General features: G+C 33.7%; 2 protein-coding genes across 2 annotated transcripts; one reads left to right on the plus strand and one right to left on the minus strand.

Annotated features, from left to right (window-relative positions):
- Nucleotides 1–9000: 9000 nt before the first annotated feature.
- LOC124915528 lies at nucleotides 9001–17900 on the plus strand. Its single transcript, XM_047456303.1, has 4 exons — nucleotides 9001–9102; nucleotides 16535–16851; nucleotides 16931–17009; nucleotides 17129–17900. The coding sequence occupies exons 1-4, from the start codon at nucleotides 9001–9003 to the stop codon at nucleotides 17345–17347; spliced, it is 717 nt and encodes a 238-aa protein (XP_047312259.1). The 3' UTR covers nucleotides 17348–17900.
- Nucleotides 17901–19530: 1630 nt separating this feature from the next.
- Nucleotides 19531–20173, minus strand: LOC124922226 (cytochrome P450 704C1-like). The gene is made up of 3 exons (XM_047462961.1): nucleotides 20145–20173; nucleotides 19726–20052; nucleotides 19531–19662 (listed from the first exon to the last, which is right to left on the minus strand). The coding sequence occupies exons 2-3, from the start codon at nucleotides 19993–19995 to the stop codon at nucleotides 19546–19548; spliced, it is 387 nt and encodes a 128-aa protein (XP_047318917.1). The 5' UTR covers nucleotides 19996–20052; nucleotides 20145–20173; the 3' UTR covers nucleotides 19531–19545.
- Nucleotides 20174–26354: the final 6181 nt, after the last annotated feature.

Raw genomic sequence — 26354 nt, forward strand, 5'->3', positions numbered from 1 at the left:
GTCACAAGATGGAGGTCACGTGGTGGGTGGTTTGTCGAGTGTGAAGTCAGAATTAGTGGTTGATTTGGCAAACATTTGATCATGTGGTGGATGGTTTGTCGAGTGTGAGGTCGGAATTAATTGTTGGTTTGGCGAACATTTGAAAGTGTGAGGTCACGAAATGGAGGTTAGGCGGTGGGAGGTTTGTCGAGTTTGAGGTCAGAATTAGTGGTTGGTTTGACGAGCATTTGAAAGTGTGATGTCACGAGATGGATGTCGAGTGGTGATTAGTGGTTAGTTTGAGGTTGGATAAGAGGTCTGTGATCAATTGAGATTGATTGTTGATTTGTTGTAGTGGGAGTAAAAGAGAGGTCAACTAAGATTGATGAATGGTTTGTAGAGGGATAAAGAGACATATGAAAATGTGTGAGTCACAAAATTAAGGTTAGTGGGTTGTTTGTCGAGGGGAAAAAATTGCATATGAAAAAGTGTGAGTCACAAGATGATGTTCAATTAGGAGGTTAATGGTTGAGTTTGACGAGAGATAAAAGAGGTGTGTCATGAATTGAGGTCGACAAAGATTGATGAGTGATTTGCCGATGAGATAAAAAAGACATATGAAAAAGTGTGAATCATAAGATGAGGGTCAATTGAGGGGTTAAGTGGGTGCCGATGAGATAAAATATAAGTTAACATTAAGTTTAAGATTAAACTTAATTTTTACCGATTAAAACCAATTTTAAATTAATTAGATTTGAATAATATTAACTTTATCTAAAATATTTATAGATAAATAATATTTTGTATATATATTCTTATCATTGCAAATGCACGAGATTAATGTTAGTTATTATAATTGCCGCATAAACTTATATCGTGTTATTCAAATTCAAACGAAATAAAACTATTTGTTAACAAGATACGAATACTAAATCTCACCTACAAACAAATATTTTAATAAGCTAGACTTAAAAACCACATACAAAAATATTTTAATATCTTTTTCTTATCCCACATTTTAATTTGAAACCAAATTTCTAAAATTTTTACCATAATATTCTAAAAGTTACTTTTGAGAATGCGCGCTTTGCTTGAGCCTTCTAATATTTTTTGAAAAATTACAAAAATATTTGTTGGATGACTTTAGAAATTAAAATATACGATGAAGCTATATATGTTATATAAATAAAGTTGATAACTTTTATTTAAATATCATATTTTGTATAATTAATTGTAAAATGCAATGGAGTTAACGAACAATTATTTCCTCCTTCCTCTAATGCAACTTAATTATCTATGTATCAATATTATTATTATTATTAAACCAATTAAATTTAACTTATTAAAGTGATAAAATTTGTACTTAAAAGAGATTAATGTTTTTTATTTTATTTTTGGTCAAAACGTCAACTAACTAATGACCAGTAGGCACATAATAGATGACAATGTTTCTAGAAATTAGCTTATCCTTCTGAATAAAGTGACAGTCAATCTCAATATGCTTCGTATGATCATAGAAAACAGAGTTATTAGCGATGTGGAGAGCCAACTGACTTACACAGAAAAGGTAAATAGGGAACGCATACAAAATGCCAAGAGTCTTCAGCAAAGACTTGAGCCATTTTAGTTCGCAAGTAGTAACCACCATAGCACGATATTCAGCTTCAGCAAAGGAACGAGTAACGATAGGTTGCTTTTTGGCACGCCAAGAAATAAGAGAATGTTCAAGAAAAATCACATAGCTAGTAAGAGAGCGATGAGTGATAGGACAGACAGCCCAGTCACTGTCTAAGTACGCTCACAAAGTCAAATACGATGTAGGTCGCAAACAAATACCTTGGCCCAAATGACCCTTAATATACCGAAAAACTTGCAAAACAGCATCCCAATGGTGTTGCATTGGATTATTTAAAAACTGTGCTAGAGTGTGAACATCATAACTCAAATCCGGGTGAGTAACCGAAAAATAGATCAAGCGACCAACCAAACGCCGATATTGGTCAGGTTGACCGAAGATATCATTAATAAACGAAGCAAGACGTTGATTTTGCTCCATAGGTGTGTCAATAGACGACACTCAAGCATACCAGCTTCAGATAATAAATCTAGCACGCACACTTGCGTTGGTATAAAAAAAAATCTCATTGAGATCTCGAGCCACCTCATACCATATTAAGATTGAAAAATAGTGCATATATATATATATATATATATATTATTGATCCCTGCATTGTGAAACAACTCTCATATATATATATATTTATATATATATAAATAAATAAAAGATGCCATAACTATAGCCCTAAATTATATTTATAATTACGTCTATAATATTGGACTAAATAATACATCTAATATTATGCTTATAATAATTAAGTCCATAAAATTAGGCCAAATAATACAGTTAATAGGTTCATAATAAAATAATTTGATATTGTCCATATTTAGTCAAACTTAAAACAATATCAGTTAATAGATTCACAATAAAATAATTCGTCATATTGTAGTCAAATTTAAAACTACCAGTTATTTCGAAATAGCTAAATGTATCCAAATATGTTATGTATCTAACCAATTTAGACTCATTAATATATTGTGTTGTTTCATAAATTTATTTATAACTAATTTATAGTAATTCAACTAAAAAAACAAACAATTAATAAATATTATTCTCCATTTAAATAAATCTACTCTAAAATATTGTATATAAATGCACAAACCTTTCATCTCATCGTCCATATTTATGTAGGTGAAGATGAAGACAAAGTTCTTGATGGGATGGTTGTGTTCTTTTTCTCTCTATTTTTTTAATCGAAGAAGAATGAGAATTTTGATGAGAAAATATCAGGTAACCTTATAAAAACTAAAAGATTTGATCAACTAATGAAAACTGTTATTCCGAGACGGTAAACCATGAAGGATACACCCCATACCAAATTATCCCAAGTCTCAAACTTGTAAATTACATTTAATAAGTGTACTACAAAGTTCCAACTCACCAGAATCGACAATAATTTTGTTGGCCTATGCAGGTCCCAAGCCAAGCACACAATGATGATCAAATTGATGATATATATATAATTTGACTAGAGAAGGAAAGAACAAAAACAAAGAGGTTGAGTTTTTTGGATTTCAATGGTGTGTCTTCTAGTTTTTGGCATATTAGGAGTACTGGTGAACAAACGGGTAAAATCGAACCGTTATGTTCGATCCGAATTAAATTCAAACTAAGTTAATTCATTCTTACTAATTAATACGGATATGATTGAATATGGTTTCCAAACTAAAATATATATATATAAACTTGAAACTATTTAATAGGAATTTTTTTATAATTAATTAATTTATTTTATTTGTATTTACTTAAAAATAAGTAAATTAAGTATATTATATATTTAATTCAAATTATTTTGGATTAATTAAATTATTCAAATCCAATCCTAATTAAATTAAATCTAAATTTAATTCAATCCAAATTTAATTAAAACCAAAATAGTCAATCAAATTTTGTAATTCTGTTTGGATTAATCCGTCAAATGCTCACTTCTAAGAAAATATAATTTAATATTTTCTTATTTAATTAGTTAATTTTGATTTATTTTTATTAAAATTTTAATGTTATAATAAAAAAATATTGATTAAATGATGAAAAAATAAATTAAAAGTATATTATATTAAATTGAAATTTAAAGAAAACAAATTGAAAAATATATTTTTATTTTGATAGTTTTGATAATTTGGATAATTCAAATTCAATCCGAATTTAACTCAATCTAATTCATTTTCAATCCAATCCGAATTAGTATTTCAGATTCTAATCGGATTAAATTTTAGATTAATCTACAAATAAACATACCTAATTATAAGATTATAATTGTGTTGTTGCCGGAGAAGAAGCTCTAGTGAGGGAGAGAGAGAAAAACAGGGTATGTTGTGTGTGGCTTACGAAGGCGACAGGTTCAAAGTGTGTTCATGTGTGTTTTTTTGTGATGTACAAATTTTTAATCATTCTTCTATTTAATTTTTTTCAAATTTAACTTTGTTTGGCAAGAAGAAATCTCTTGTGTTTGTGTTGTTGATAAGGGTACTGTTCTCTATTTTTTTTATTATTTTTATTATTATTATTATATATATATATATATATTAATTTAGTAATTTGATATTTTATCACTCAAGATAAGGGAAATTGGATGAAATGGCCCCCATAACAGGGGAAATTCCAAAAAAGGCCGCGCCTGCTAATGTTGGCAAAAAGGGCCATTTTGCCCTGCGAAATGTCAGAAATACCCATCCGACCCCAGATTTTACGTTCATTGACGCGAATCACCACTCACGCGATTTAATCTAAATCGCGTGAGTTCATCAACGCGATTTAGATGAAACGCGTGAATGTCAATTCGCGTTTTTCAATGTACAGAATTACCATCCACGCGTTTCATCTAAATCGCGTTGATGAACTCACGCATTTTTAGATGAAACGCGTGGATGGTAATTCGCGTCTTTAGTCTTATATATTACTTTTCGGCCCTAATTTAAAACAAAACCTCCCCGATTCTCCCTCCCACTCCGACTTCCAAAACCACGTCTTCTCAACTGCCGACTTCCTTCAACATAGATCAAGATCATCGTTCCTCAACATCGTTCCTCGTCCAACATCATCGACTTTCCACTCTATTCGACATCATCGTCTTTTTCCGCCGTCTCTTCGACATATTCCGGTGAGTTTAGGGCTTTAAGGGTTAGGGTTAGGTTTTAGAAGTGTATTATGCCGTTTATATTGATTTATATTGATGTATTTAGGGTTTAGGGTTTGATTCTGGTTTCGTTTATGTGTGTAAATGCTTTTAGGGTATATGACGAGTATTGTATCAATGTTCTTATTCTGCATGCATGCATTTCACGTTTATTCATTCATTTCTCGTTTAAGAAATGGCATTTCCATGTTTGTTATGTTCTTGTGAAGAAATGGTATTTTTGTGTTTTCTTTGACTGTGTAGGCTTAGGGTTTAACTTTTGCTGCTTTACTGCTTAATTTTCGTCTGTTCTTATTCTGCTTTACTACTTTACGTTTAATAGAATGCCAATGAGACAGGATGAGTTGTTGATTTAAGAAATGACACACCATATGCTTAATGTATTTAGAACTGTCCATTACTGCACCTTAATGTATTACTGCACCTTTACTGCACCTTAATGTATTAAGAAATTTGCAAGCATTTCTCAATGGTTAATTCGATTTGCTTATTCCCATCTTCTTCCTTGTTTTGTAGATGGAGTCCACTATAATACCCGAGTTTGCTGGGAGGGTATCCTGGAAAACCAATATGGGAAATATTGCTGCCAAGTTTGCGAAGATGAATCTAACTGAAAGGGTAGAGGAAACCCAATTCAGATTCTTATTCAAAGGGCACTCGTTACTGCGTTTCTCAGGAACGATTATACACCACATGCTCCTCAGGAAGTCCAGCTCAAATTCTATGGAGATGAAGTTCCTTGTGAATGGAGAAGAGCTGTGCTTCGGGATGAGGGAGTTTGCATTGGTTACAGGTCTCAATTTTGGGAGATTCCCTGCGGAGCAAACAATTTTCAACCAGGTTGAAGAATCTCCAACTTTGGTTCTTAAATATTTTAAACGTATTCCACTTATTAGAATAGGAGACCTTCATTCAAAATTCATGTCCTGCTCTGATAGGGAAGATGCATGGAAATTGGGGCTGGTATACCTTGTTTCCCATTATCTCTTTGCCCTTGACCCGAAAAGGATAATAAATATGAAACTCTTCAGCATGGTCGATGACATCGACACCTTCCTCAATTTTCCATGGGGAAAGGTGGCCTTTAGAGCAACCATGAAGGGTTTGACCAAAGACCTTGATCGCTACAGGAAGCTATATCTGCAGAAGAAGAACAAAGACAAAGACAAAGATGTCGATGTTTCTTATACCGTATATGGGTTCGCACTAGCCTTACAAGTGTGGACTTATGAGGTGATCCAAATGTTTGTCCCCAATCTTGCAATTAAAACGACGCTTCAAACGGAAGAGCCTGTCTGCCCAAGGATAATACAGTACAAATCAGAGAGGAAGAGCACTGCCTCTAATCTTCACACTGCCCTGCAAGGTAAGATTGTTAAGAAAATGGAATTGTCTGAAGAAGAGAAGATCTTATATGCTGGGGATGACTTTGAAGATATGGGAGGTAATGTTTATGATGTCTTTTTTGATCTTGACTACAGAAAGAGGAAATTTGGAGATATTGACGATGGAGTTCCTCATAAAAAAACTGTCATGAGGAAGAAAAGACAAATTACTCCAGCCAAAGCCAAACCTTCCACGAGAAGAACAACCCGCAACCCTACCCCCAGCACCAGCACCAGCAGCTCTTATTCTGTCGAGAGCGCCACGAGTAGAAAAGACGAAGACGAAGACGAAGAATCCTCTCCCCCAACTCCAACAGCAACAACTCCCCAGGATAGATGTAGATTGGATGAACTTTCGAAGGAGCTAAATGAATTCAAAACTGTAATGAGAAACGAAATAACTCTCATCAAAACTGAAATGAGAAATGAAATAAGTCTCATCAAAACCGAAATGAGAGATGAAATAATTCTCATTAAACGGATGTTAAAGCAACTACATCAAGACTTTTCCACACAAGGGGAGAAAAAGAAGGAGAATGATGAAGAAAAGGACGAGGGGGATTTTGAGGTGAACACTGAGGTATGAGTTTGAATGATGATAAATTTCGTGCATTTGGCATTTCTTGCATTTGGTCTAATTAAATGATTTTTTCTTTTTTGTAGGATGGCAAGGGAGACAATGTTGTGCTGATTTTGGAGAAAGACAATGTTGGGCTTGTGGAGGAGAATGAAGTTGAGGTATGTATTTCTTGCATTTCCTTGCATTTGGACTAATTGGTGCATTTCTTGCATTTGGACTAATTGAAGGCTTTTCTGTTTTTTGTAGGATGGACAGGAGGAAGACATTTTTGGGCTCTTGGAGAAAAACAATGTTGGGGAGGACAATGAAAATGAAGATCATGATTTGTTGAACGAAAAAAATATTGAGGTATGCATTTGGTGCAATTCGCGCATTTTGCCTATTTCTTGCATTTGGACTAATTGAAGGGCTTTTCTGTTTTTTGTAGGATGGACAGGAGGAAGACATTGTTGGGCTCTTAGAGAAAAACAATGTTGGGGAGGACAATGAAAATGAAGATCATGATTTGTTGAACGAAAAAAATATTGAGGTATGCATTTCTTACATTTCTTGCATTTGGTGCAATTCGCGCACTTTGTCTATTTCTTGCATTTGGACTAATTGAAGGGCTTTTCTGGTTTTTGTAGGATGGGCTGTTGTTGGAGATGGAGAATGTTGGGACTTTGGAGGAGAAGACAGTTGATGATGGTGAAAAAAATGTTGAGGTATGCATTTCTTGCATTTAGTGCAATTCGCGCACTTTGCCTATTTCTTGCATTTGGACTAATTGAAGGGCTTTTCTGGTTTTTGTAGGATGGGCCGTTGTTGGAGATGGAGAATGTTGGGACTTTGGAGGAGAAGACAGTTGATGATGGTGAAAAAAATGTTGAGGTATGCATTTCTTGCATTTGGTGCAATTCGCGCACTTTGCCTATTTCTTGCATTTGGACTAATTGAATGGCTTTTCTGGTTTTGTAGGATGGGCCATTGTTGGAGATGGACAATGTTGGGACTTTGGAGGAGAAGACAGTTGATGATGGTGAAAAAAATGTTGAGGTATGCATTTCTTGCATTTGGTGCAATTCACGCACTTTGCCTATTTCTTGCATTTGGACTAATTGAAGGGCTTTTCTGGTTTTTGTAGGATGGGCCGTTGTTGGAGATGCACAATGTTGGGACTTTGGAGGAGAAGACAGATGGTGGGAATGTTGAGGAAGCTGTGGAGGAGCAGGTGGAGGAGCAGGTGGAGAAGTAGGTGGAGGAGCAGGTGGAAGATAATGAAGATGAGGTTGAAGAGAAGGTGGAAGAGAAGGTGGAAGAGAAGGTGGAAGAGAAGGTGGAGGATAATGAAGATGAGGTATGCAATTCTTGCATTTGGACTAATTGAAGACTTTTCTTGCCTAATTCAATGATTTCTTTGTAGGTGGACGATGATTTCGTTGTGCAGAGGGGTAGGAAGGGGGTCCAGAGGGGTAGGAAGGGGGTGCAGAGGGGTAGGAAGGGGGTGCAGAGGGGTAGGAGGGTGGTGCATAGGGGTAGGAGGGTGGTGCAGAAGAAGGTGGACGATCATTTCGTTGTGCAGAAGAAGGAAGAGAAGAAGGAGGACAAGCAGATAGATGAGGATGTGATGGTACTGGAAGATGCATCCCACATCCTATTTAAGAGAAAGAGGACGGCGTCGAAAGCTGTACTTAGTCCCTACATCGTCCCTCGTCCAAGAAAGAAGACGATTGTTGTCGATCCTATGTCGACTTGTAATGAGCAACTGAGGAAAGAGTTCAAGAAAGAATTTGCGAAAGGAGCTAAATTTAAAGACGTTCAACTCTCTGATGGCACTGGAGACCTTAAGTTCTTCACTACAATTCTGAGGTTATATAAGTGGCTAACTGATGTGGAGATGAATGCAGCAATTTGTCTGCTAAGAGCAAGAGCATTCGCCTACCCTAAGTCGTACCCGGCGGATTTCACCATCTTAGATTGCCAGTTTGGCCCTTTGATTACTTCATACTATGACGATTTTGTTGCTGACTCGGTTGATCCAGAAAAACCAGCTGGCCATACTTTCGCTGAAATCATTTACCACTACTCTTAGGGTAGAGAAGATAAACATATGCCCAGTTGGAGCAGTGTTGATGTTATTTACTTCCCCCTCAACCTCAACAACGTACACAGGGTACTGTGTGTTATTCGATTGCAAGAATGGAGAATTGATGTTTATGATTGCGATCAGACAATTTACAATGACGACGAATTTGGAAAATCCATGAAATCCATTTGTGAGATGTTTCCGCCCTTCCTTCATAAAGCAATGTCTGAAGTTGAAATGGCCAGGTATCCTAACATGATAAATGAAACTTTTAGATTTCAGAAAATCCCACACCCTGAAGTACCAAAAGCAGAATGGAGTGGGGACTGTGGTGTTTTGGTATTAATGTATTTAGAGTACCTGACTGCTAAACTTGGTCTAGAAAATTGCATATCAAGCAATATGCAATTATATAGAGAAAAGTGGGCAGTCAAGTTGTACCACCAGATTTTAGAGCCATGAAGTTGTAAACACTGAATTATTGTTGTGACATGTTTTGTAAACACTGAATTATTGTTGTAACATGTTTTGTAAACACTGAATTATTGTTGTAACATGTTTTGTAAACACTGAATATTGTTTATCATCATCATTTCAGACATGAATGTTGTAATAGGTATCATAAAAATGTGTAGTAATATGCGTATGCGTGAGTTATGACTCACGCGTATTACAATATGCGTCTTTTATGACTCACGCATATTCTAATATAATTCACGTGTATTGTAATACCCGTGAGTCATAACTCACGCGTATTACAATATGACTCACGCGTATTGTAATACACGTCACTTGTGAATCACGCGTATTACAATATGACTCATGTATATTACAATATGCGTGAGTTTAGCATTGTGCAATATATATGCGTGAGTCACTGTATGGCCAACCTGGATGTATTATACAATCTGTATACAACTTTCAAATAAAAAAACATAGACAATATTCATGTAATTGAAAATCAACAATCAATCAGCATACAATATTCGAAAACCAACAATCAATCAGTATACAATATTCAAAATTGCACAGACAATATTCATGTTTGTGGCTGAGATGATGGCGGCTAAGATGATGATGCTCTTGCGGCTCTTGCAGTACAGGGTGCAGGCATTACTGATTTGCATGTTGCCCTGTTGTGACCCTGACCACCACATGAGCTACATCTTCTCGGTACCGTACGAATTTCACCTTGGGATGACCTACGCTTTGTTTGAGGTCGCCCTTTCTTAACCTTAACAGGTGGTTTAAGGCACACTCGTTGCTTGATATGTTCTGGAATATCCCAATACTCTTCATGACAAACTGGATATATTGTTTCCGCATAAGCATTGATCCACATTTCACTTGAGTAATACCTGAAAGATAACAATTGAACATGTGAGAAATAAAGTTAGTTAGATAAATTCAATAGCAAATAAAGTAAAGTAAACCTTGAGCAGAACTCATAGGCATCCAATCTATGGGTACGGGAAGCAGTCAGGGCATGAGTGCAAGGAAGACCAGATACATCAAATACCCTACAACTACAACTCATTCCTCTCAAGTCAACTTTATAATCAGATTCACCGTCATGGACATAAAACTCGAATCGGTTAAGTGGATGAACGTTATATAATATGGCCTTCTCAGCTTGATCACGTAAGAACTTTTCATAATAAGAAGATAAACGTTCATTGTGATTGGAAGCTTTTTCTCTTCGACTATTAAACCAATCTTGTAATGTGAATCTTAAAAAATCAGCTAAGATTGATATGGGATACTTTCTAGCTTCCCTACTTTGACTATTGAAGCTCTCAGCGTAATTGCTTGTCATTTGATTGTATCGTTTACCCGGAAAAAATGCACAACTCCATCTCTCAAACCCAATATCTGCAAAATACATAGCAATACGAGGGTCCTTAGCATTGATCTTGTCAAAATGCTGATTAAACTTCAAGATTGTGTATGCTTGAGAAGCCAAACCAAACTCGGCGTGGCAATGATCGGTTTTGAATTTGGCCATAATATTCATCTTGATGTGATATGTGCACGCACCGTGGTCAGCTTCTGGAAAAACAGCACACAAGGCATTGGCGATGCTTGGGTGTCTATCAGATACAAACACGAGATCATCAACCAATCCAATTGCATCTCTAAGTTTTTGCATGAAATAAGTCCAGGAGTTGTTATTCTCCGAATCAACAACGCCGAATGCAACAGGATAGAGTTGTTCATTCGCATCTAATGCTATCGCCACCAATAGTTGACCTCCAACCTTGTGCTTAAGAAAACTGGCATCGACGCACAATACTGGACGACAACAGTTTTTGAAACCCCTAATTGAGCAGCCTAAGGACATGAACATATACCTAAAATGACCGTGCTCATCCGTCTGGATGTCTGTTATGGTACCCGGATTGTTCTTCTCCAACATGTACAAGTATGATGGCAATTTACCGTAAGAATCTTCTACAGTTCCTCGCACCGCCATTAGGGCCTTTTCTCTAGACCGCCAAGCCTTATTATAAGACAACTTTATTCCATAAGTAGTCTGTATGTCTTCCATTATTTTCTTGGGCATGTGGTCATGGTGATGGTCCATGTACTTGCTCTTCATGCATTCCCCAAACACCCATGCTGGTGCTTGCCTTTGATTCTCTTGCCTCGTCACAATTGAACAGGTATGATCTTTTACGAATTTACGAATCTCAAACATTTCTGAGGAATTTACTCTTACAGCACGTAGTCTCCACTTGCAATTCTTATCCAAACATTTTACAACCCAAAGTTCTTTTTTTGACTTCACCACTTTGAATTCAAAATGATTAGTCATGGCATATTTATATAACCTCAGCTGAAGTTCTTTTTTATTCTCAAACAAAGAACTGACTTCCAATCCGATTCTGGTACTTACTGCCTCATGTATAGGATTTTCACTACTTGGTATGTTACTAGCAACCCATTCACTGCAGCTTGGTTGAGTACGAACAACAACATTGTTTTGTTGTGTACTAGGAACCCAAGAACCGCTTGGATTTGGATTGGTACTAGGAACCCAATCAGAACTACTAGGTTGGGTAATAGGAACCCAATCATCATCAGCATCATACCCCACATTCAGACGCAAATGTTCATCTTCAATGTCATTTTCAAAGAAAACCTCACGCTCCATCGGGAAGACGTCGGGGTCATCAATTTCTGGAACCGCTACACTTTCTTGAGTTGGTAGTGACTTCTCTACTAAGGATACACACAATGGAGTGCAGTTGTGGACTGAAACTGCTTCATGTAAAAAGAACTCCACATCCACATCTTTTTTTATATCAGTTATATAAGAAAATTTGGCAATCATGCCAGGAGCATTATACTTGGCTTGAAGCAATAAATCATATCTAGATTTGTCAACATCGGTAGCAGAATAAATTTGATCAACTAATTGGGCATAAGTAGAATTTTGGGGAACAATCATACCGCTGTTTGACTTTGCAGAAAAATGAGTAAGATCATCCGTAGTTTTCCACTCTCCATCAAAGTAAAGAAGTACAGGTACTTGAGCTGCAATTGAAAACAGTTCAACAATATCACAAGAATTGAAAACAGTTCAACAACATCACAAGAATTGAAAAAAGTTCAACAACATTACCATAACCGAGGAGAGTTTGCTCGTAGAGTTTCAGGAAATCCAATGCCGCAACTTTTTACCATAAGTTTGCTTCAATGAATTTAATGGGATAAGAGCTCCCTATCAAATAGGTCCATTGAAGCAAACTTGTGGTTAATTCTTAGAACATTGTATCTCCACGAAACATACCAGTAAACTCTACCTCAAAACTTAATTGGCGTGAGTGAGAATCAATAAGCGTGAGTGAAATCAGCTACACTATGCCAGCATGCAAACCCTAAACCTTAATACTAGAATAACAACATAGTATTGATTCCCATTCATTCGAATACAACCCTAAACCTTAATACTAGAATAACAACATAGTATTGATTCACATTCATTCGAATACAACCCTACACCTTAATACTAGAATAACAACATAGTATTGATTCTCATTCATTCGAATACAACCCTAAACCTTAATACTAGAATAACAACATAGTATTGATTCCCATTCATTCGAATACAACCTAGCTAAACTATAATTTAACTAACCTAGTGTTCATAATCACTAAAAACCATAAAATAAACATACCCATTTTGAGAACGAAGAGTAGTGGGTCAGCTGCTGCTGCTCGTGGTGTCGTCGTAGTCGTCAGCTGCTGCTGCTCGTGGTCGAGTTCTTCAGGGGAGGGTCAAGTCGGAGTGGCGAAAGCGAGAGAAGAGAGAAGGGGAAATTAGTGATTCGTGGTTTTGTTATAAATTAGGGCACAAAAATATATTATACGATGAAAGACGAGAATTGATATTCACACGTTTCATCTAAATCGCGTTGATGAACTCACGCATTTTTAGATGAAACGCGTGGATGCATTTTCACGTTAATTGAAAGACGAGGAATGTTATTCACGCGTTTCATCTAAAATGTGTGAGTTTATTCACGCGTTTTAGATGAAACGCGTGAATAACAACATTGTTCCTTGTTCCTTGTTGTTTGAGTTATTTGGCGAATATGCGTGATTATACACAATACGCGTGAGTTATGTTGGATTGTTCTAAATATAAGGATAAGTTATGATATTGTTAACAAAAGTAATAAACCATAAATAGAAGAATATTCAGTAATATAAACCACCATAAATCATAAATATCCAAATTAAGTATTGTTATAAACCATAAATATCATAAATAACCCATAAATAGAAGAACAATAAGTCTAAACAACTCCAAATTAAGTAAGCAAATGTTGCAAATCACAAGCAGCAACAGATTGAAGCAACTTTGTATGAGGAACAACATGTTCATCCAATATCCATGACATAGCAGCCGCTGTCTCATAAAGCCAATTGTCGGGAAGAACATCAAAATCCTTTTCAATTGGTCGACACCTGCTGTATATCTCGAAATATACTATTATAGTTTTCGCATCCCTTGGCTCAGCAAATGGATAATCTGGATTATCCGATTCTTTAATACTACCACCTCCAGCAACTATTAACTCAATGAGATCATGTTTGTAAAGTGTGTTGAAATTCCCTATAAATATAAAAATGTAACCGTCGAACAATTTCGAACGCTGAAAAACAAACAAAGAAGATAATTTCAGTTATCATGCAAAATAAGAAAAGTACAGATAGGAGGAATAAGACCAAACTCACATTATTCAATAACAGAAGTCTGCCTTTTCTAGGACCACCTTGGGCTCCATGATTATCATGTTTAACCTCATAAGGTTCCTCATCAACACAGTTTTGGGTTTTCAATGATGATTTTATCCCTACACAAAACAAATTTTATATTAATTTAACAGACATATGTATGAAAATAATCGTGTTAACAGAGACTCACAATCAATAGTAAGGACCCATTTCCCGTTCAGAATTGCCTTCAATACTTTTTGAGTTCGACCGCATGCACCATTGGGATTAGTGTAAGCAATAACATGGGTTACATCTTCTCTCCACTTCGGAGACACCCTTGCACCAAAAGTGCGAGCAAATTCAACTATCAACAACTGTGTAAAACAATAATATAATGGTTATTACATATAAAACTAGTTAATATGGACATAGTAGAGAAATAGAACATACATTATTTTCAGGTGATAATTGATTGGGACATAAGGTCATAACAGTGTTTGTTGCCTGCATATTATAAAAAAAAAAGAGTTGAACGAACTGAGAAAACCATTTTATTACATACCATTTCGTTGAACGAACTGAGAAACCACAACGGCAGCTCCTAATCTAAATACTACAATATCCATCATTATAAACAGCAGAATATACATCAATAGCTAACCATACAATATTCATGTAATTGAAAATCAACAATCAATCAGTATATATAGGAAAACCAACAATCAATCAGTATATATAGGAAACGGCATAATATACATCAAAACTAAACCTTAAACCCTAAATACAACAATATCCATGAATATAAATGGCAGAATATACATCGAAACCTAACCTTAAACCTAAATACTATAATATCTATCAATATAAATGGCAAAATGTAATCGAAACCTAAGCATAAACCTAAATACATCAATATCCATTATAAACGGCATAATATACATCAAAATCAAACCCTAAACCTAAATACATCCATATAAATGGCAGAATATACATCGAAACCTAACCCTAAACCCAAATACTTCGATATACATAGGAAACGGCATAATATACATCAAAACCAAACCTTAAACCCTAAATACACCAATATCCATGAATATAAATGACAGAGTATACATCGAAACCTAACCCTAAACCTAAATACATCAATATATAGGAAACGGCATAAAATACATCAAAACCAAACCCTAAACCTAAATACATCCATATCCATGAATATAAACGGTATAATATAAATCGAAACCTAAACCTAAACCTTAAGCCTAAACTGACCTGATGATGTTGAAGAACGATGATGTTGGAAGGATCCCGATGATGTTGAGGAACGATGATGTTGAGGAACGATGATATTGAGGAACGCTGATGTTGAGGAACGATGATCTTGATGGATGTTGAAGGATGAATGGAAAGTCGGCCGCAGTCGGAGTGGGAGGGAGAATCGGGGAGGTTTGTTTTAAATTAGGGCCGAAAAGTAATATATAAGACTAAAGACGCGAATTACCATCCACGCGTTTCATCTAAAAACGCGTGAGTTCATCAACGCGATTTAGATGAAACGCGTGGATGGTAATTCACGTACATTGAAAAATGCGAATTGACATTCACGCGTTTCATCTAAATCGCGTTGATGAACTCACGCGATTTAAATTAAATCGCGTGAGTGGTGATTCGCGTCAATGAACGTAAAATCTGGGGCCGGAGGGTATTTCTGACATTTCGCAGGGCAAAAGGGCCCTTTTTAACATTAGCAGGCGCGGGCCCTTTTTGGAATTTCCCCTGTTATGGGGTCCATTTCATCAAATTTCCTCAAGATAATATACTAGTTCAAGGGGAAATTTGATCAAATGACCCTCAAAAAGGTCATTTTTATATTTAACCTTACAAAATTCTATTTTTATTTTTAATTTTTTTTTAAAATTTTCAATTTTACCCTTAATAATTTTTTTTTCTCTTCCTTTTTCTTTTCCCCCATTTCTTTCTTCCCGTTTTTCTCTTTCCCTTCACTTTCCACCCGCGACTGTTCCTCTCCCCGCGACCATTGCCCGCCGACCGCCTATCTTCCTGCCGAGTAGCCGGACGGACGATCGCCAAGCACCAGTCGGACGTTCTTCCTTTCTCGTTCTCGTTCTAGTTCTAATCATTCACGGACTGAGGTTAGTTGTCCTTCTGATTTGGGAAACCCACTGATTTTAATGAGTATGAAGTTTAGTTGTTTAGTTTAGTTTAGGGATCGTTGTTTTAGAATAATCTGAATGGTTGGTTTTAGAATAATCTGAATGGGGCGAGGATCGTGAGGGTTGAGCGTGGGGTAGTGCGTGGGCTTGGGCATGGGGCGAGGGGTGAGTGCGTGGGGTAGTGCATGGGCTTGAGCGTGGATCGTGGGGATTGGGCGTGGGCTTGGGCGTGGGCTTGGTCGTGGGGAAATTTAACAAGCGAAAAAATTTGATAGGGTTCCATCGTGGAGAGTTACAGCACAAAAAGGTATTTATTTGAATCACATGTTGAAAGAGATTTAGAAATCTATTAACGGTTTCTTGTGTATTGACAGACATCTTTGTCTAAGACAGCTGAAACTGCACTTTTAGATGCGATCCAAGCTCGAAAACACGGGGACACCCTATATTTTTGGGTCCGTTTGGATGAGGATCGTAGGAATCCGTTACAACAGGATTTTTGGTCGTTCTGCGATGCTATTAATGCTGGGAATTGCAGATTTGCGTTTTCGGAGGCAATGAAGAAGATGTATAGAATAAAGATTAACGTTACTTCTCTTCCTTCAATGCCTGTTGATGGGGAGACATGGTCCGTAATGCATAGTTGGGTTTTGCCGACAAAATCATTTATGGAGTTTATAATGTTCTCAAGGTTGGTCTTTTTAGTTTTGAAGCCCCACCAATTCTTTGCTTTTGAATATCATACTTATTTATGGGTGCTGCGGTTGCAGGATGTTTGTCAATGCTCTCGACAAACATGTTTACGATGGGCACCCGAAAACCGGGCATTGTTACTTAAGTCTATGGAAGGTGATTAGATTAGTTTTCTTTTTTGTCAATTTCTTACTGTTATAATCTTTTGAACTTGACTAATTTCTTAAATATGAAAATAAACCCTGGTCTAAAAAATCTCTTGGTGTTTATTGCAGGATAAGCATTGCTACTCACGGATGATGGAACTAGTTGTGAATGTGTGGGCATATCATAGTGCGAGGCGAATGGTGTATGTGAATCCGAAAACATGTGTGAACCGGAGGGGTCAGATGTGGGTGAAGTGGTTCTCGTACACGACACTCAAGGGCATGGATGAAGATCTAGCTGAAGAAGCGGATTCAGAAGGGCCTTCTTCTAGAAGGGCCTTCTTCTAGAAGGTGGCTATGGCCATCGACAGGTGAGGTTTTTTGGCAGGGAATTTATGAAAAGGAAAGGAATCTGAAGAATGTAGAGAAAGAGAAGAAAAGGAAATAGAGTAGGGATAAGTTAGAAAGAATGAGAAGGAAACATAGGCAGAAGACGATTGGAAAGTATGTTAAGCCTTCACCCGAAGGCGAGGATGAAGTGGAAGGGGAAGAACGAGAAGTTTCGTTCTTGAACTCGAATTCAAACAAAAACACAAACAAGACTACACAAAGAAGGTTAAGATAGGATATAGTTTGTTTTGTTGGGTTCTTTCTTAAGATAGTATATAGTTTGTTTTGTTGGGTTCTTTCTTTTCCTTGTTTGTTGTGGCTGGGGAAGAAATGCTTTAATATTAGAATCTATTCCCAAAACAATTTTCTAGTTTTTTTTTGGGTTTGTGGGTATTTTTTTTTATAATGTATGTATGTAATTGATGTATCCTTCCCATTCCCAAATCAAATGTATACCCAATTCATTGTCTATTACTTGGATTGATTTAGATAAAAATTATTTTAAATTAAATTATAAAAATAGGTTTGTATTTAATATATTGCCTGAATTGAAAAACTTCACATCACAATTTGAAGCTCCTCATTATAAAAAAATTGTTTTAAAGATTTCAAAATTTTAGGAAAACGAAGATATGTACTCTAGTTGGATTCTTTTACAAGTAAGTCTTCATCATGGATGTGTGACATGAAATTTCATTGGCAGACATTTTATTTGAAAAGTACAATAAAAATACACAGGCACTTTCATGTACACTCTACTATATACACACACAATATAGTATGAACATATCGAAAATGGTAAAAGGATTTATGTAGACATGTCTCTCAAAGTGGCATAAAGGAGAAGACCACCATCAATATGAAGTGTAAACATAGTTCTATAAGTCACCTTATTCTCTTCATCTGCCAACTTAAACTTGAAAAACCGAATGAGAGCCATAAAAACTATCTTCATCTGCCTATACACAAAATCCTTTCCTAAACAGATCCTTGGACCCGTCTGCAATCAAGATTAAACAAGGGAAAAATGTCAATTTTACACACCAAGTTATAAGGAGGTGTCAAAATTACTTATTAAGTATCAAATTTCTATTTGTATATACTAACTTGTCAAAAAGTGTCAATTTTGTTTAAAGTAACGAAAATGTTAAACACCGTCAAAATTTTTGCCACATGTAATATCCAACTATTATTTATTTATTTTTTAAATTGACATTACTTTAATTATTTTTCCATTAAAACAATACATTAAAATATTCATTTATCCATTTTCTCTCTCTTTATCCCACAACTATCCATTTTTCTTTTCCCTCTTCTTACTATTAACTCTCAAGTTCTTTCAGATTTACCTTCTTCCTTCTTCCTCCTTTCTCCTTTCTCCTTCCTCCTATTAACCCCCAAGTGAAAGTTCCTTAATCTAAATATTTCTAACTGAACTTTAAACTGTTATTGTCCGTTGGTGAGAGTTTTTTTTTCATAATAGTTACACTGTTAAACTTTATCAGCTCGCAATTGTAACCACAAACTCTAAGTCTTTCTCACATAACCTTAAACTATCGTCGTTATTGGTCAAAACATTTCAGTCAAAACCTTAACTAGTGTAACTATTATGAAAACAAAAACTCCCACCAATGACAATAAAAATGTTAAAAATATTTAGATTAGGGAGCTTTCACTTTTACTTGGGGTTAATTGGAAGAAGAAAGAAGTATAAATTGAAAAGAACTTGGAGTTAATGTAAGAGGGGAAAAAAATAGTTATGGGATTAAGAGAGAAATAATGAATAATGGAAGATTTTAATGGTTTGTTTGAATAAAAAAATAAATAAAGTAATAACAATATAAAAATAAAATTAAAAATAGGTGGATATTAAATATGGCAAAAACATTTGACGGTATTTAATATTTTCCGTTATTTTAAACAAAATTGACATTTTTTGACAAGTTAATATATATAAATAGAATTTTGATACTTAATAAGTAAATTTGACACATCAAGTTGTGTAAAATTAACATTCTTCCCGATTAAACAAATGAATCCATATTTTTAACAGAAAGAATCATTAAATCTGTGTTTCTATTACATGAAAAGCAATGAACTTGAATGGCGTTCGGGTTGAAAAACACCATCTCTCAGGTCTAAACACTGTCGCATCTTCACCCCCAAATGCTTTCCATCCTGCCAATTGCATAAGCCATGTAGTAAACTCCATCACCTTTTCTCACTTCATATCCATCAGGAAGAATATCATCATTGTCAGCACACCTCCCATCCTAATACAAAAACAAATTAACAAATATTGTCTTGTTTGTCCAATGAATGAAGCCAATTATTACCACAGGAACAGCAGGGTAAAGCCTCGGTGTCTCGGTTAGTGTCGCATGAAGGTAATGTGTTTTCTGAAGCACTTCCTCGGTTACCCGTTCTATAAATTCATCTACATTGCCTTCCCAACCGACTATTTCTTTGATCTCTTGTTCGATTTTGTCTTGTATTTGTGGATTCTTGCATAGCAGGTAGAAGAACCATGACAGAGTATTTGCTGATGTATCCTTTCCAGCAATCATGAAGTTGAGAATTATGTCTCTTAAGTATCGATCATTCATCTCTTCAGGTTCCTTCTTGCCCGCATCCAGAAATCTCGATAATATATCCTCTTTAACCTTGTACCCACCAAAGATCAGTAATAAAGTTTAACTTTTTTTTCAAGAATGAAAGAAATTAAATAAAGATGAAAAGTTTGTCATGAACTAACTGCTAGATTATCATTTTGTTGATGTTTCCTCTTTGCAGACAAAAGGGGTAAAAGAAAAAGAAGAAAAGGAACATGATCCACGCCCCAGCCCCACGCCCCAGCCCCACGCCCCAGCCCCACGCCCCACTAAACAACTAAACTTCATACTCATTAAAATCAGCGGGTTTCCCAAATCAGAAGGAGAACTAACCTCAGTCCGTGAATGATTAGAACTAGAACGAGAAAGGAAGAACGTTCGGCTGGTGCTTGACGAACGTCCGGCTGCTTGGCGATCGCTCGGCAGGAAGAATGGGACCGGAAGATAGGCGGTCGACGGGCAATGGTCGCGGGGGAGGGGAATAGTCGCGGGTGGAAAGTGAAGGGGAAGAGGAAAACGGGAGGAAAAGGTAAAGGAAAAAGAAAAGGAAGAAAAAAATTTTATTAAGGGTAAAATTGGAAAATGAGATTTTATAAGGTTAAATATAAAAATGATCCTATTTTGAGGGTCATTTGATCAAATTTCCCAGCACTTGTTCAGTCAAAACTCAATTAAAATTTTACTCTATTTAGGTTTAGCTTGAGTCGAGTTCGGTCAAAACTTGATTAGAATTTGACTTTAGTTAGATTTGAGTCGAGCTCGAGCCGGCTCATTTAATATTCGAGCTCGAACTTATATAATATTATTACTAATCGGATTTTTTTGAGTCTCATAATAAATAAAAAATAATATATATTTTTATTTATTTTAATATTAAAATTTAAAATAAATATATTTTTATAATTATTTGTAAATTTTATTTTATTTCAATTTTTTCGAGTGCATGACTATAATATTAAAAAATAGCTGAATTTTCTATAAAAGTTACAAAAACAATTTTCTCTCTTTAAAAAAACTTTAGAAAATTAAAATGTAATTAACATTAGAGGGTGTCTTGTTTCTCTCCAATATTCACTTAATAAAAGAATAGAAATTTTTTTATTGTGTCACTTAAGTTATATACGAATTCTTGTGCCCAAGAGTTAAGAATAACAAGTTCTTGATTACCCAGAATAGAATAACCACTTAGAAAAATGAAACATATAATATTTGTCGAGAAGTGCAAAATCATATGCATATGATCTTCATTGTATATCTTCATTAATTGGATGGTTTCTTTGTGTATTCTTATATGAAACTTTTGTAAATGTGTCTCTGAGTATTCCTTAATCATTTCCTCCAAGAGAAGGAGTTCCTCTAATTCTTTGAATTTTTCTAGAATATAATTTTCCTTAATATTAGTAAAAAAAGGTTCGGATTGTGTAGTATTCAACCAATTAGTAACCCAAGATTCCAAACTTTTATTAAATGAGAAAGAAATCCACCAGGGAAAAAATACTATAGATGTAAGATAGAGGAAAGAATTAAATGTTTTCTTTTTTGCCATTTTTCATTTGTGAATTGTTAATGAAGATTTGAGTTAGTGTTGTGTTTTGTTCGTTACGACAATTTATTTAGTCGAATCAGATTTGTAATCTCGGATTTTTTTAATTCGGATAATACTCTCAAATTTTGGTGAGTCGTTTGCTACTTATACCCTCCTATCGCGTTGGTGATAATTTCTCGAGTCCGTATTCATCTCATTCTTTGCACTATAAAAGATGATGATGTCGAATCTAAAGTTCTTTTTTATTTTTCTTATAAAGAGTTTTTGGAATTTATATTTCATAGGAAGACCCTCTTACATTTATCTTCTAATAATTTATATGTGTTTCTCGATATTTTGACCATATTTGTAGATACTAAGTTGTCATTTGACAAAACTTTTTTCGACGTTGATTATCAACCCTTGAGCAACGATCAATTTGACTACTAGTATGCCATGCCCTTACCAGTTACCACAACCATGTGGTCATGAATTTTTTTTTTTTTTTTTTTTTTGTTAGTTTTGGGAACATGAATATTTATTTATATAAAATTTTTAAATTTATTATTGTTAATGAATTTAAAAATTAGAGTTATGATAAACTTAAAAAAATAAATAAATAAAAATGCAGGTAACAGAATAAATGTTCAGATTAAAAATTTTTACAAAAATTTAGAAGGGAAAAAAATAAATATTGTTAATGATTTTGAGGAGGCGATAAATATTTTTGGTAAAAATATTTAAAGGGTATTGATATATATAAATACAATAATAAAAAATAAAAATTTAAAATAAATAATATTTTAATTATTTTGGTTAATAAAATAAATAATATAATTTTTAAAAAATAATTAATTAAAAAATTAATTTTGTTTGAATTATTTAAAAATCTAAAGAAAACCGGCTTAACAGTAATTAAGTAACATTATGAAATAAATAAAAAATTTGGGTGGACTTTCAGCCCTTATATAAATCCGTCGTTTGTCCAAATTAAATAAAAATAAAAATAAAAATAAATACCTTACACCAGATTTAGTGGCCCAAACATTTTAAAGTCTTTTTTATCGGCCCACACCTTTTAAGCTTTTTTTTTTTTTTTTCTCAATTTGAGTCGCTTATTCTTTTAAATTTATTTTATTATATATTATTTAATAATCTTTTTCTTATCCCATGTTTTAATTTGAAACCAAGTTTCTAAAATTTACTCGTAAGATTCTAAAGTTACTTTCGAGAATGCTTTGCTTGAGCCTTCTATTTTTAGAAAAAAAAATGTTGGATGACTTCGATTTAGAAATTAACATATACAATCAAGCTATATATATTATATAAATAAAGTTGATAAATTTTATTTAAATATTATATTTTTTATAATTAATTGTAAAATGCAATGGAGTTAACTGACAGTTACTTCCTCCTTCCTCTAATGCAACTTAAATAGCTAGGTATCAATAATATTAATATTATTATTATTATTAAACCAATTAAATTTAACTCATTAAAGTGATAAGAATTTGGACTTAAAAGAGAAATAATTATTTCTTATTCTCTATCTTATTAACAAATCATCTAATTAAAATAAAAAATGTAAAATAACTAATTTTCTTTTTTGAGAAAAAAAACTAATTTTCTTACACGCACAGTTAATTAGTTAGGCTAGTAATATCATTGTACCCACTTTTTTTCGTTTAATAATCGTTACAATTTATTTTATTATATATTATTTAATAATATTTTTCATATCCCACATTTTAATTCGAAACCAAGTTTCTAATAATAAAAATAAGATACTTCCGTTTAGAAAATAAAATAGGTGATAAAATTAAAATGGATAAATGACAATTTTTAGTATACATAGGAGTTTTTGTTAAATTTAAGACTATCCTCAATTTTTTTTTTTGTTTAAACAACATTTTTTACATTATTTTGTTATATTTAGAATTCATACTTAATTCGGTTAATTATTTAACGTTAATTATTAATTTTTCTTTATTATAATTTTTAATAAATAAAAATCAATTGTCTTTATTTCCTCGTTTCCATTGACCACACAATAGGACGTTCTCCACGGTAATTTCGTTTATGAGTCCCTTTGATGGATTAATTGATTCTCAACGTCTTATGGTCATTATGTTTAGTTTTGTAGTATTGCTTTGTTTATCTTGATTTTTCATAATCTTAAGAACTGCAAAATAAATATAGAGATCTGAAACAGACATGCGATTAAAACATTATGTTTAGCTTATGTCTATTTCGTATAGTACATTGGTTGAACTTTAGGAGATGTTTTGTTATTAATATGTTTATCAGAATTCGTCCCAACATTTTATTTTCACGCGTTTCTTAAGAGGTTAAGGATTTTCCTATGTTCTTTTCGCTAATTTGTGCTTGTCCGACATGAAGATGAACCGGGTAAACAAGTGAAAAGTGTTGTTAGGATTAAGAACACCAGTAAGTCTCACGTGGCTTTCAAGGTAATAATTTTGATCTCTGTTTCATTTATCATATACATATATATAGGTGTTGTTTATTTTAAACTAATCTTGTTAAGAGAACGTGCAATCAAATAAGCCCATCATGCTAGATATATGACCTATAAGAACATATTTCTTCAGATTAAAAATGCTGATTTTATATTGATAGGTGTTATTTATTTTAAATTTGATCTTGTTAAACATTTTTCTAATTGACCAAAACATCAAAATGATGATTTCTCTCCATTATTTCTTTTCTAGTTAGTCAAAAATTATTTCATAAATTGGTATTTTTTCTTTAGAAGGTAGGTGGTGTTTAATAAAACGTTTATTGACATGATAACATTTATTTATTAACTTGAGAGCCCAATTTATTTATTTTTTTGGCCCCTTAGGTTTCTAATTGTTCGTTGCATTATTAACACCGATATAATAGTGAGGTTCTGAAATTTTTTTTCTAGTCAACTTATATTCGTGTTATAATTGATTAATTAAAATAAGAGAAATGCAGTCAAATAAGTCCATCAGGCTAGATTGTCTCTAGCTTAAAAATCGTTAGATTGTCTCTAGCTTAATATAAGCTAGTGACAATCTAACATGATAGGCTTATTTGACTACATTTTTCTTATTTTAATTAATCAATCATAATATGAATATAAGTTTGACTAAAAAACAAATTTCAGAACCTTAGTGTTATATAGTGTCAATAATACAGCAAGCAATTAGAAGCCTAAGGGGCAAACAAAAATTTGGCTGTCACATTAATAAAAATATGTTATCAGGTTAATAACCGTTTATTTAATGAGAGCAGATCTGTGTCTCACAAGCAGGTGTCTCACACTTTAAAATTTAATTCATTTTAAAATTAATGTGGGTCTCACGTCTACATTTAATGTATAATTTTTTTTAATTTCGAAGTGTGGGATATATAAGGGATTGCTTATGAAACAACATATCTGTCTCCACTATTTAACAACACCTACCATCTAAATTTATGAAATTATTTTTGGTTAACTATATAGGAAAAGAAATCACGATTTTGAAGTTTTGGTTAGCCAAAAACATGTTTAACAAGATCCGTTTAAAATAAACAACACTTCTCAATGAAATAATCATTTTCAATTTGAAATATCTCTTCTTACAGCTCATATATTAAGCTAGAGACAATCTAGCATGATAGCTTATTTGACTGCATGTTCTTAATTAATAAGATCAATTGAAAATAAACAACACCTATATGCATAGTGTTAATACAAGATAACAGTTGAAAAGAAAGAGAACAGAGATCAGAATTATTACCATGAAAGCCACATGAGATTTATTTATTGGTGTTCTTAATCCTAACAACACTTCTCACGTGTTTGTCCGGTTCATCTTTGTGTCGGACAAGCACAAATTAGCGGAAATAATACAGGAAAATTCTTAACCACTTAAAAAACGCGTGAAAATAAAATGTTGAAAGGGAAATTAAAGGATGAATTTTGATAAACATATTAATAACAAAGCATCTTATATGTACTATATGAAGTAGACATAAGCTAAACATAATGCTTTAATCGCATTTCTATTTCATATCTCTACATTTATTTTGTAGCTTTTGAGACCATGGGAAAATAAGATAAACAAAACGGTATTATAAAACTAAACATAATGTCTATGAAATTCTGAGAATCGATGAATTCATTAGAGAAAACTAAAAGAAATTACCGTGGAGAACACCCTCTTCTGTGGTCGTTCGCCAAAAAAGAAATGTGGATGAGAAATGGAAGTAGAAGGATTTTGTTGTGTGGTTGGTCGCCCCTATTGTGTTCGCGTAAGTTTAAAGGATTTTGTTGGTTTAAGATCGCGCGCGAATGCGGAAAAAAATATCAAGCGAATGCGGAAAAGAATATCAATGAAAATGAAGAAACGAGGAACAAAGAAATTAAGGTTTTATTTATTAAAATAAATATAATGATGAAGAAAAAAATAATTAACAGAATTAAAGTAAGAGTTCTAAATCTAATAAAATAATATAAAAATAATTTTTTAAATGACATAAGAAGAGTGAAAATTTTCTCGAACAACTCTACTAAATTGATTATTCATCCTAAATTAAAATATAGGATCAAGCTATATATTATATTATATAAATAAAGTTGATAAATTTTATTTAAATTTCATATATTTTGTCTGATTTTGAGATAATTAATTGTAAAATGCAATGGAGTTGACCGACAATTACTTCCTCTTTCCTCTTATGCAACTTAATCTCTAAGTATCAATAATATTATTATAATTAAACCAATTAAATTTAACTTATTAAATTGATAAAAATTTGGACTTAAAAAGATTAATATTTTTTTATTATATTCTCA

This window comes from Impatiens glandulifera, chromosome 1 (genome assembly GCF_907164915.1).
Source record: "Impatiens glandulifera chromosome 1, dImpGla2.1, whole genome shotgun sequence".
In the NCBI taxonomy this organism is placed as follows: domain Eukaryota; kingdom Viridiplantae; phylum Streptophyta; class Magnoliopsida; order Ericales; family Balsaminaceae; genus Impatiens; species Impatiens glandulifera.

Excerpts from the sequence above, each read along its gene's own strand:
- LOC124915528 (XM_047456303.1), top strand. The coding sequence starts at position 9,001 with ATGGCCAGGTATCCTAACATGATAAATGAAACTTTTAGATTTCAGAAA. Across the intron at positions 16,852-16,930 it reads GAGTTTATAATGTTCTCAAG|GATGTTTGTCAATGCTCTCG; the intron begins GTTGGTCTTTTT and ends CTGCGGTTGCAG. Across the intron at positions 17,010-17,128 it reads GTTACTTAAGTCTATGGAAG|GATAAGCATTGCTACTCACG; the intron begins GTGATTAGATTA and ends TGTTTATTGCAG.
- LOC124922226 (XM_047462961.1), bottom strand. The coding sequence starts at position 19,995 with ATGAATGATCGATACTTAAGAGACATAATTCTCAACTTCATGATTGCT. Across the intron at positions 19,663-19,725 it reads TTTACCCTGCTGTTCCTGTG|GATGGGAGGTGTGCTGACAA; the intron begins GTAATAATTGGC and ends TTTTTGTATTAG.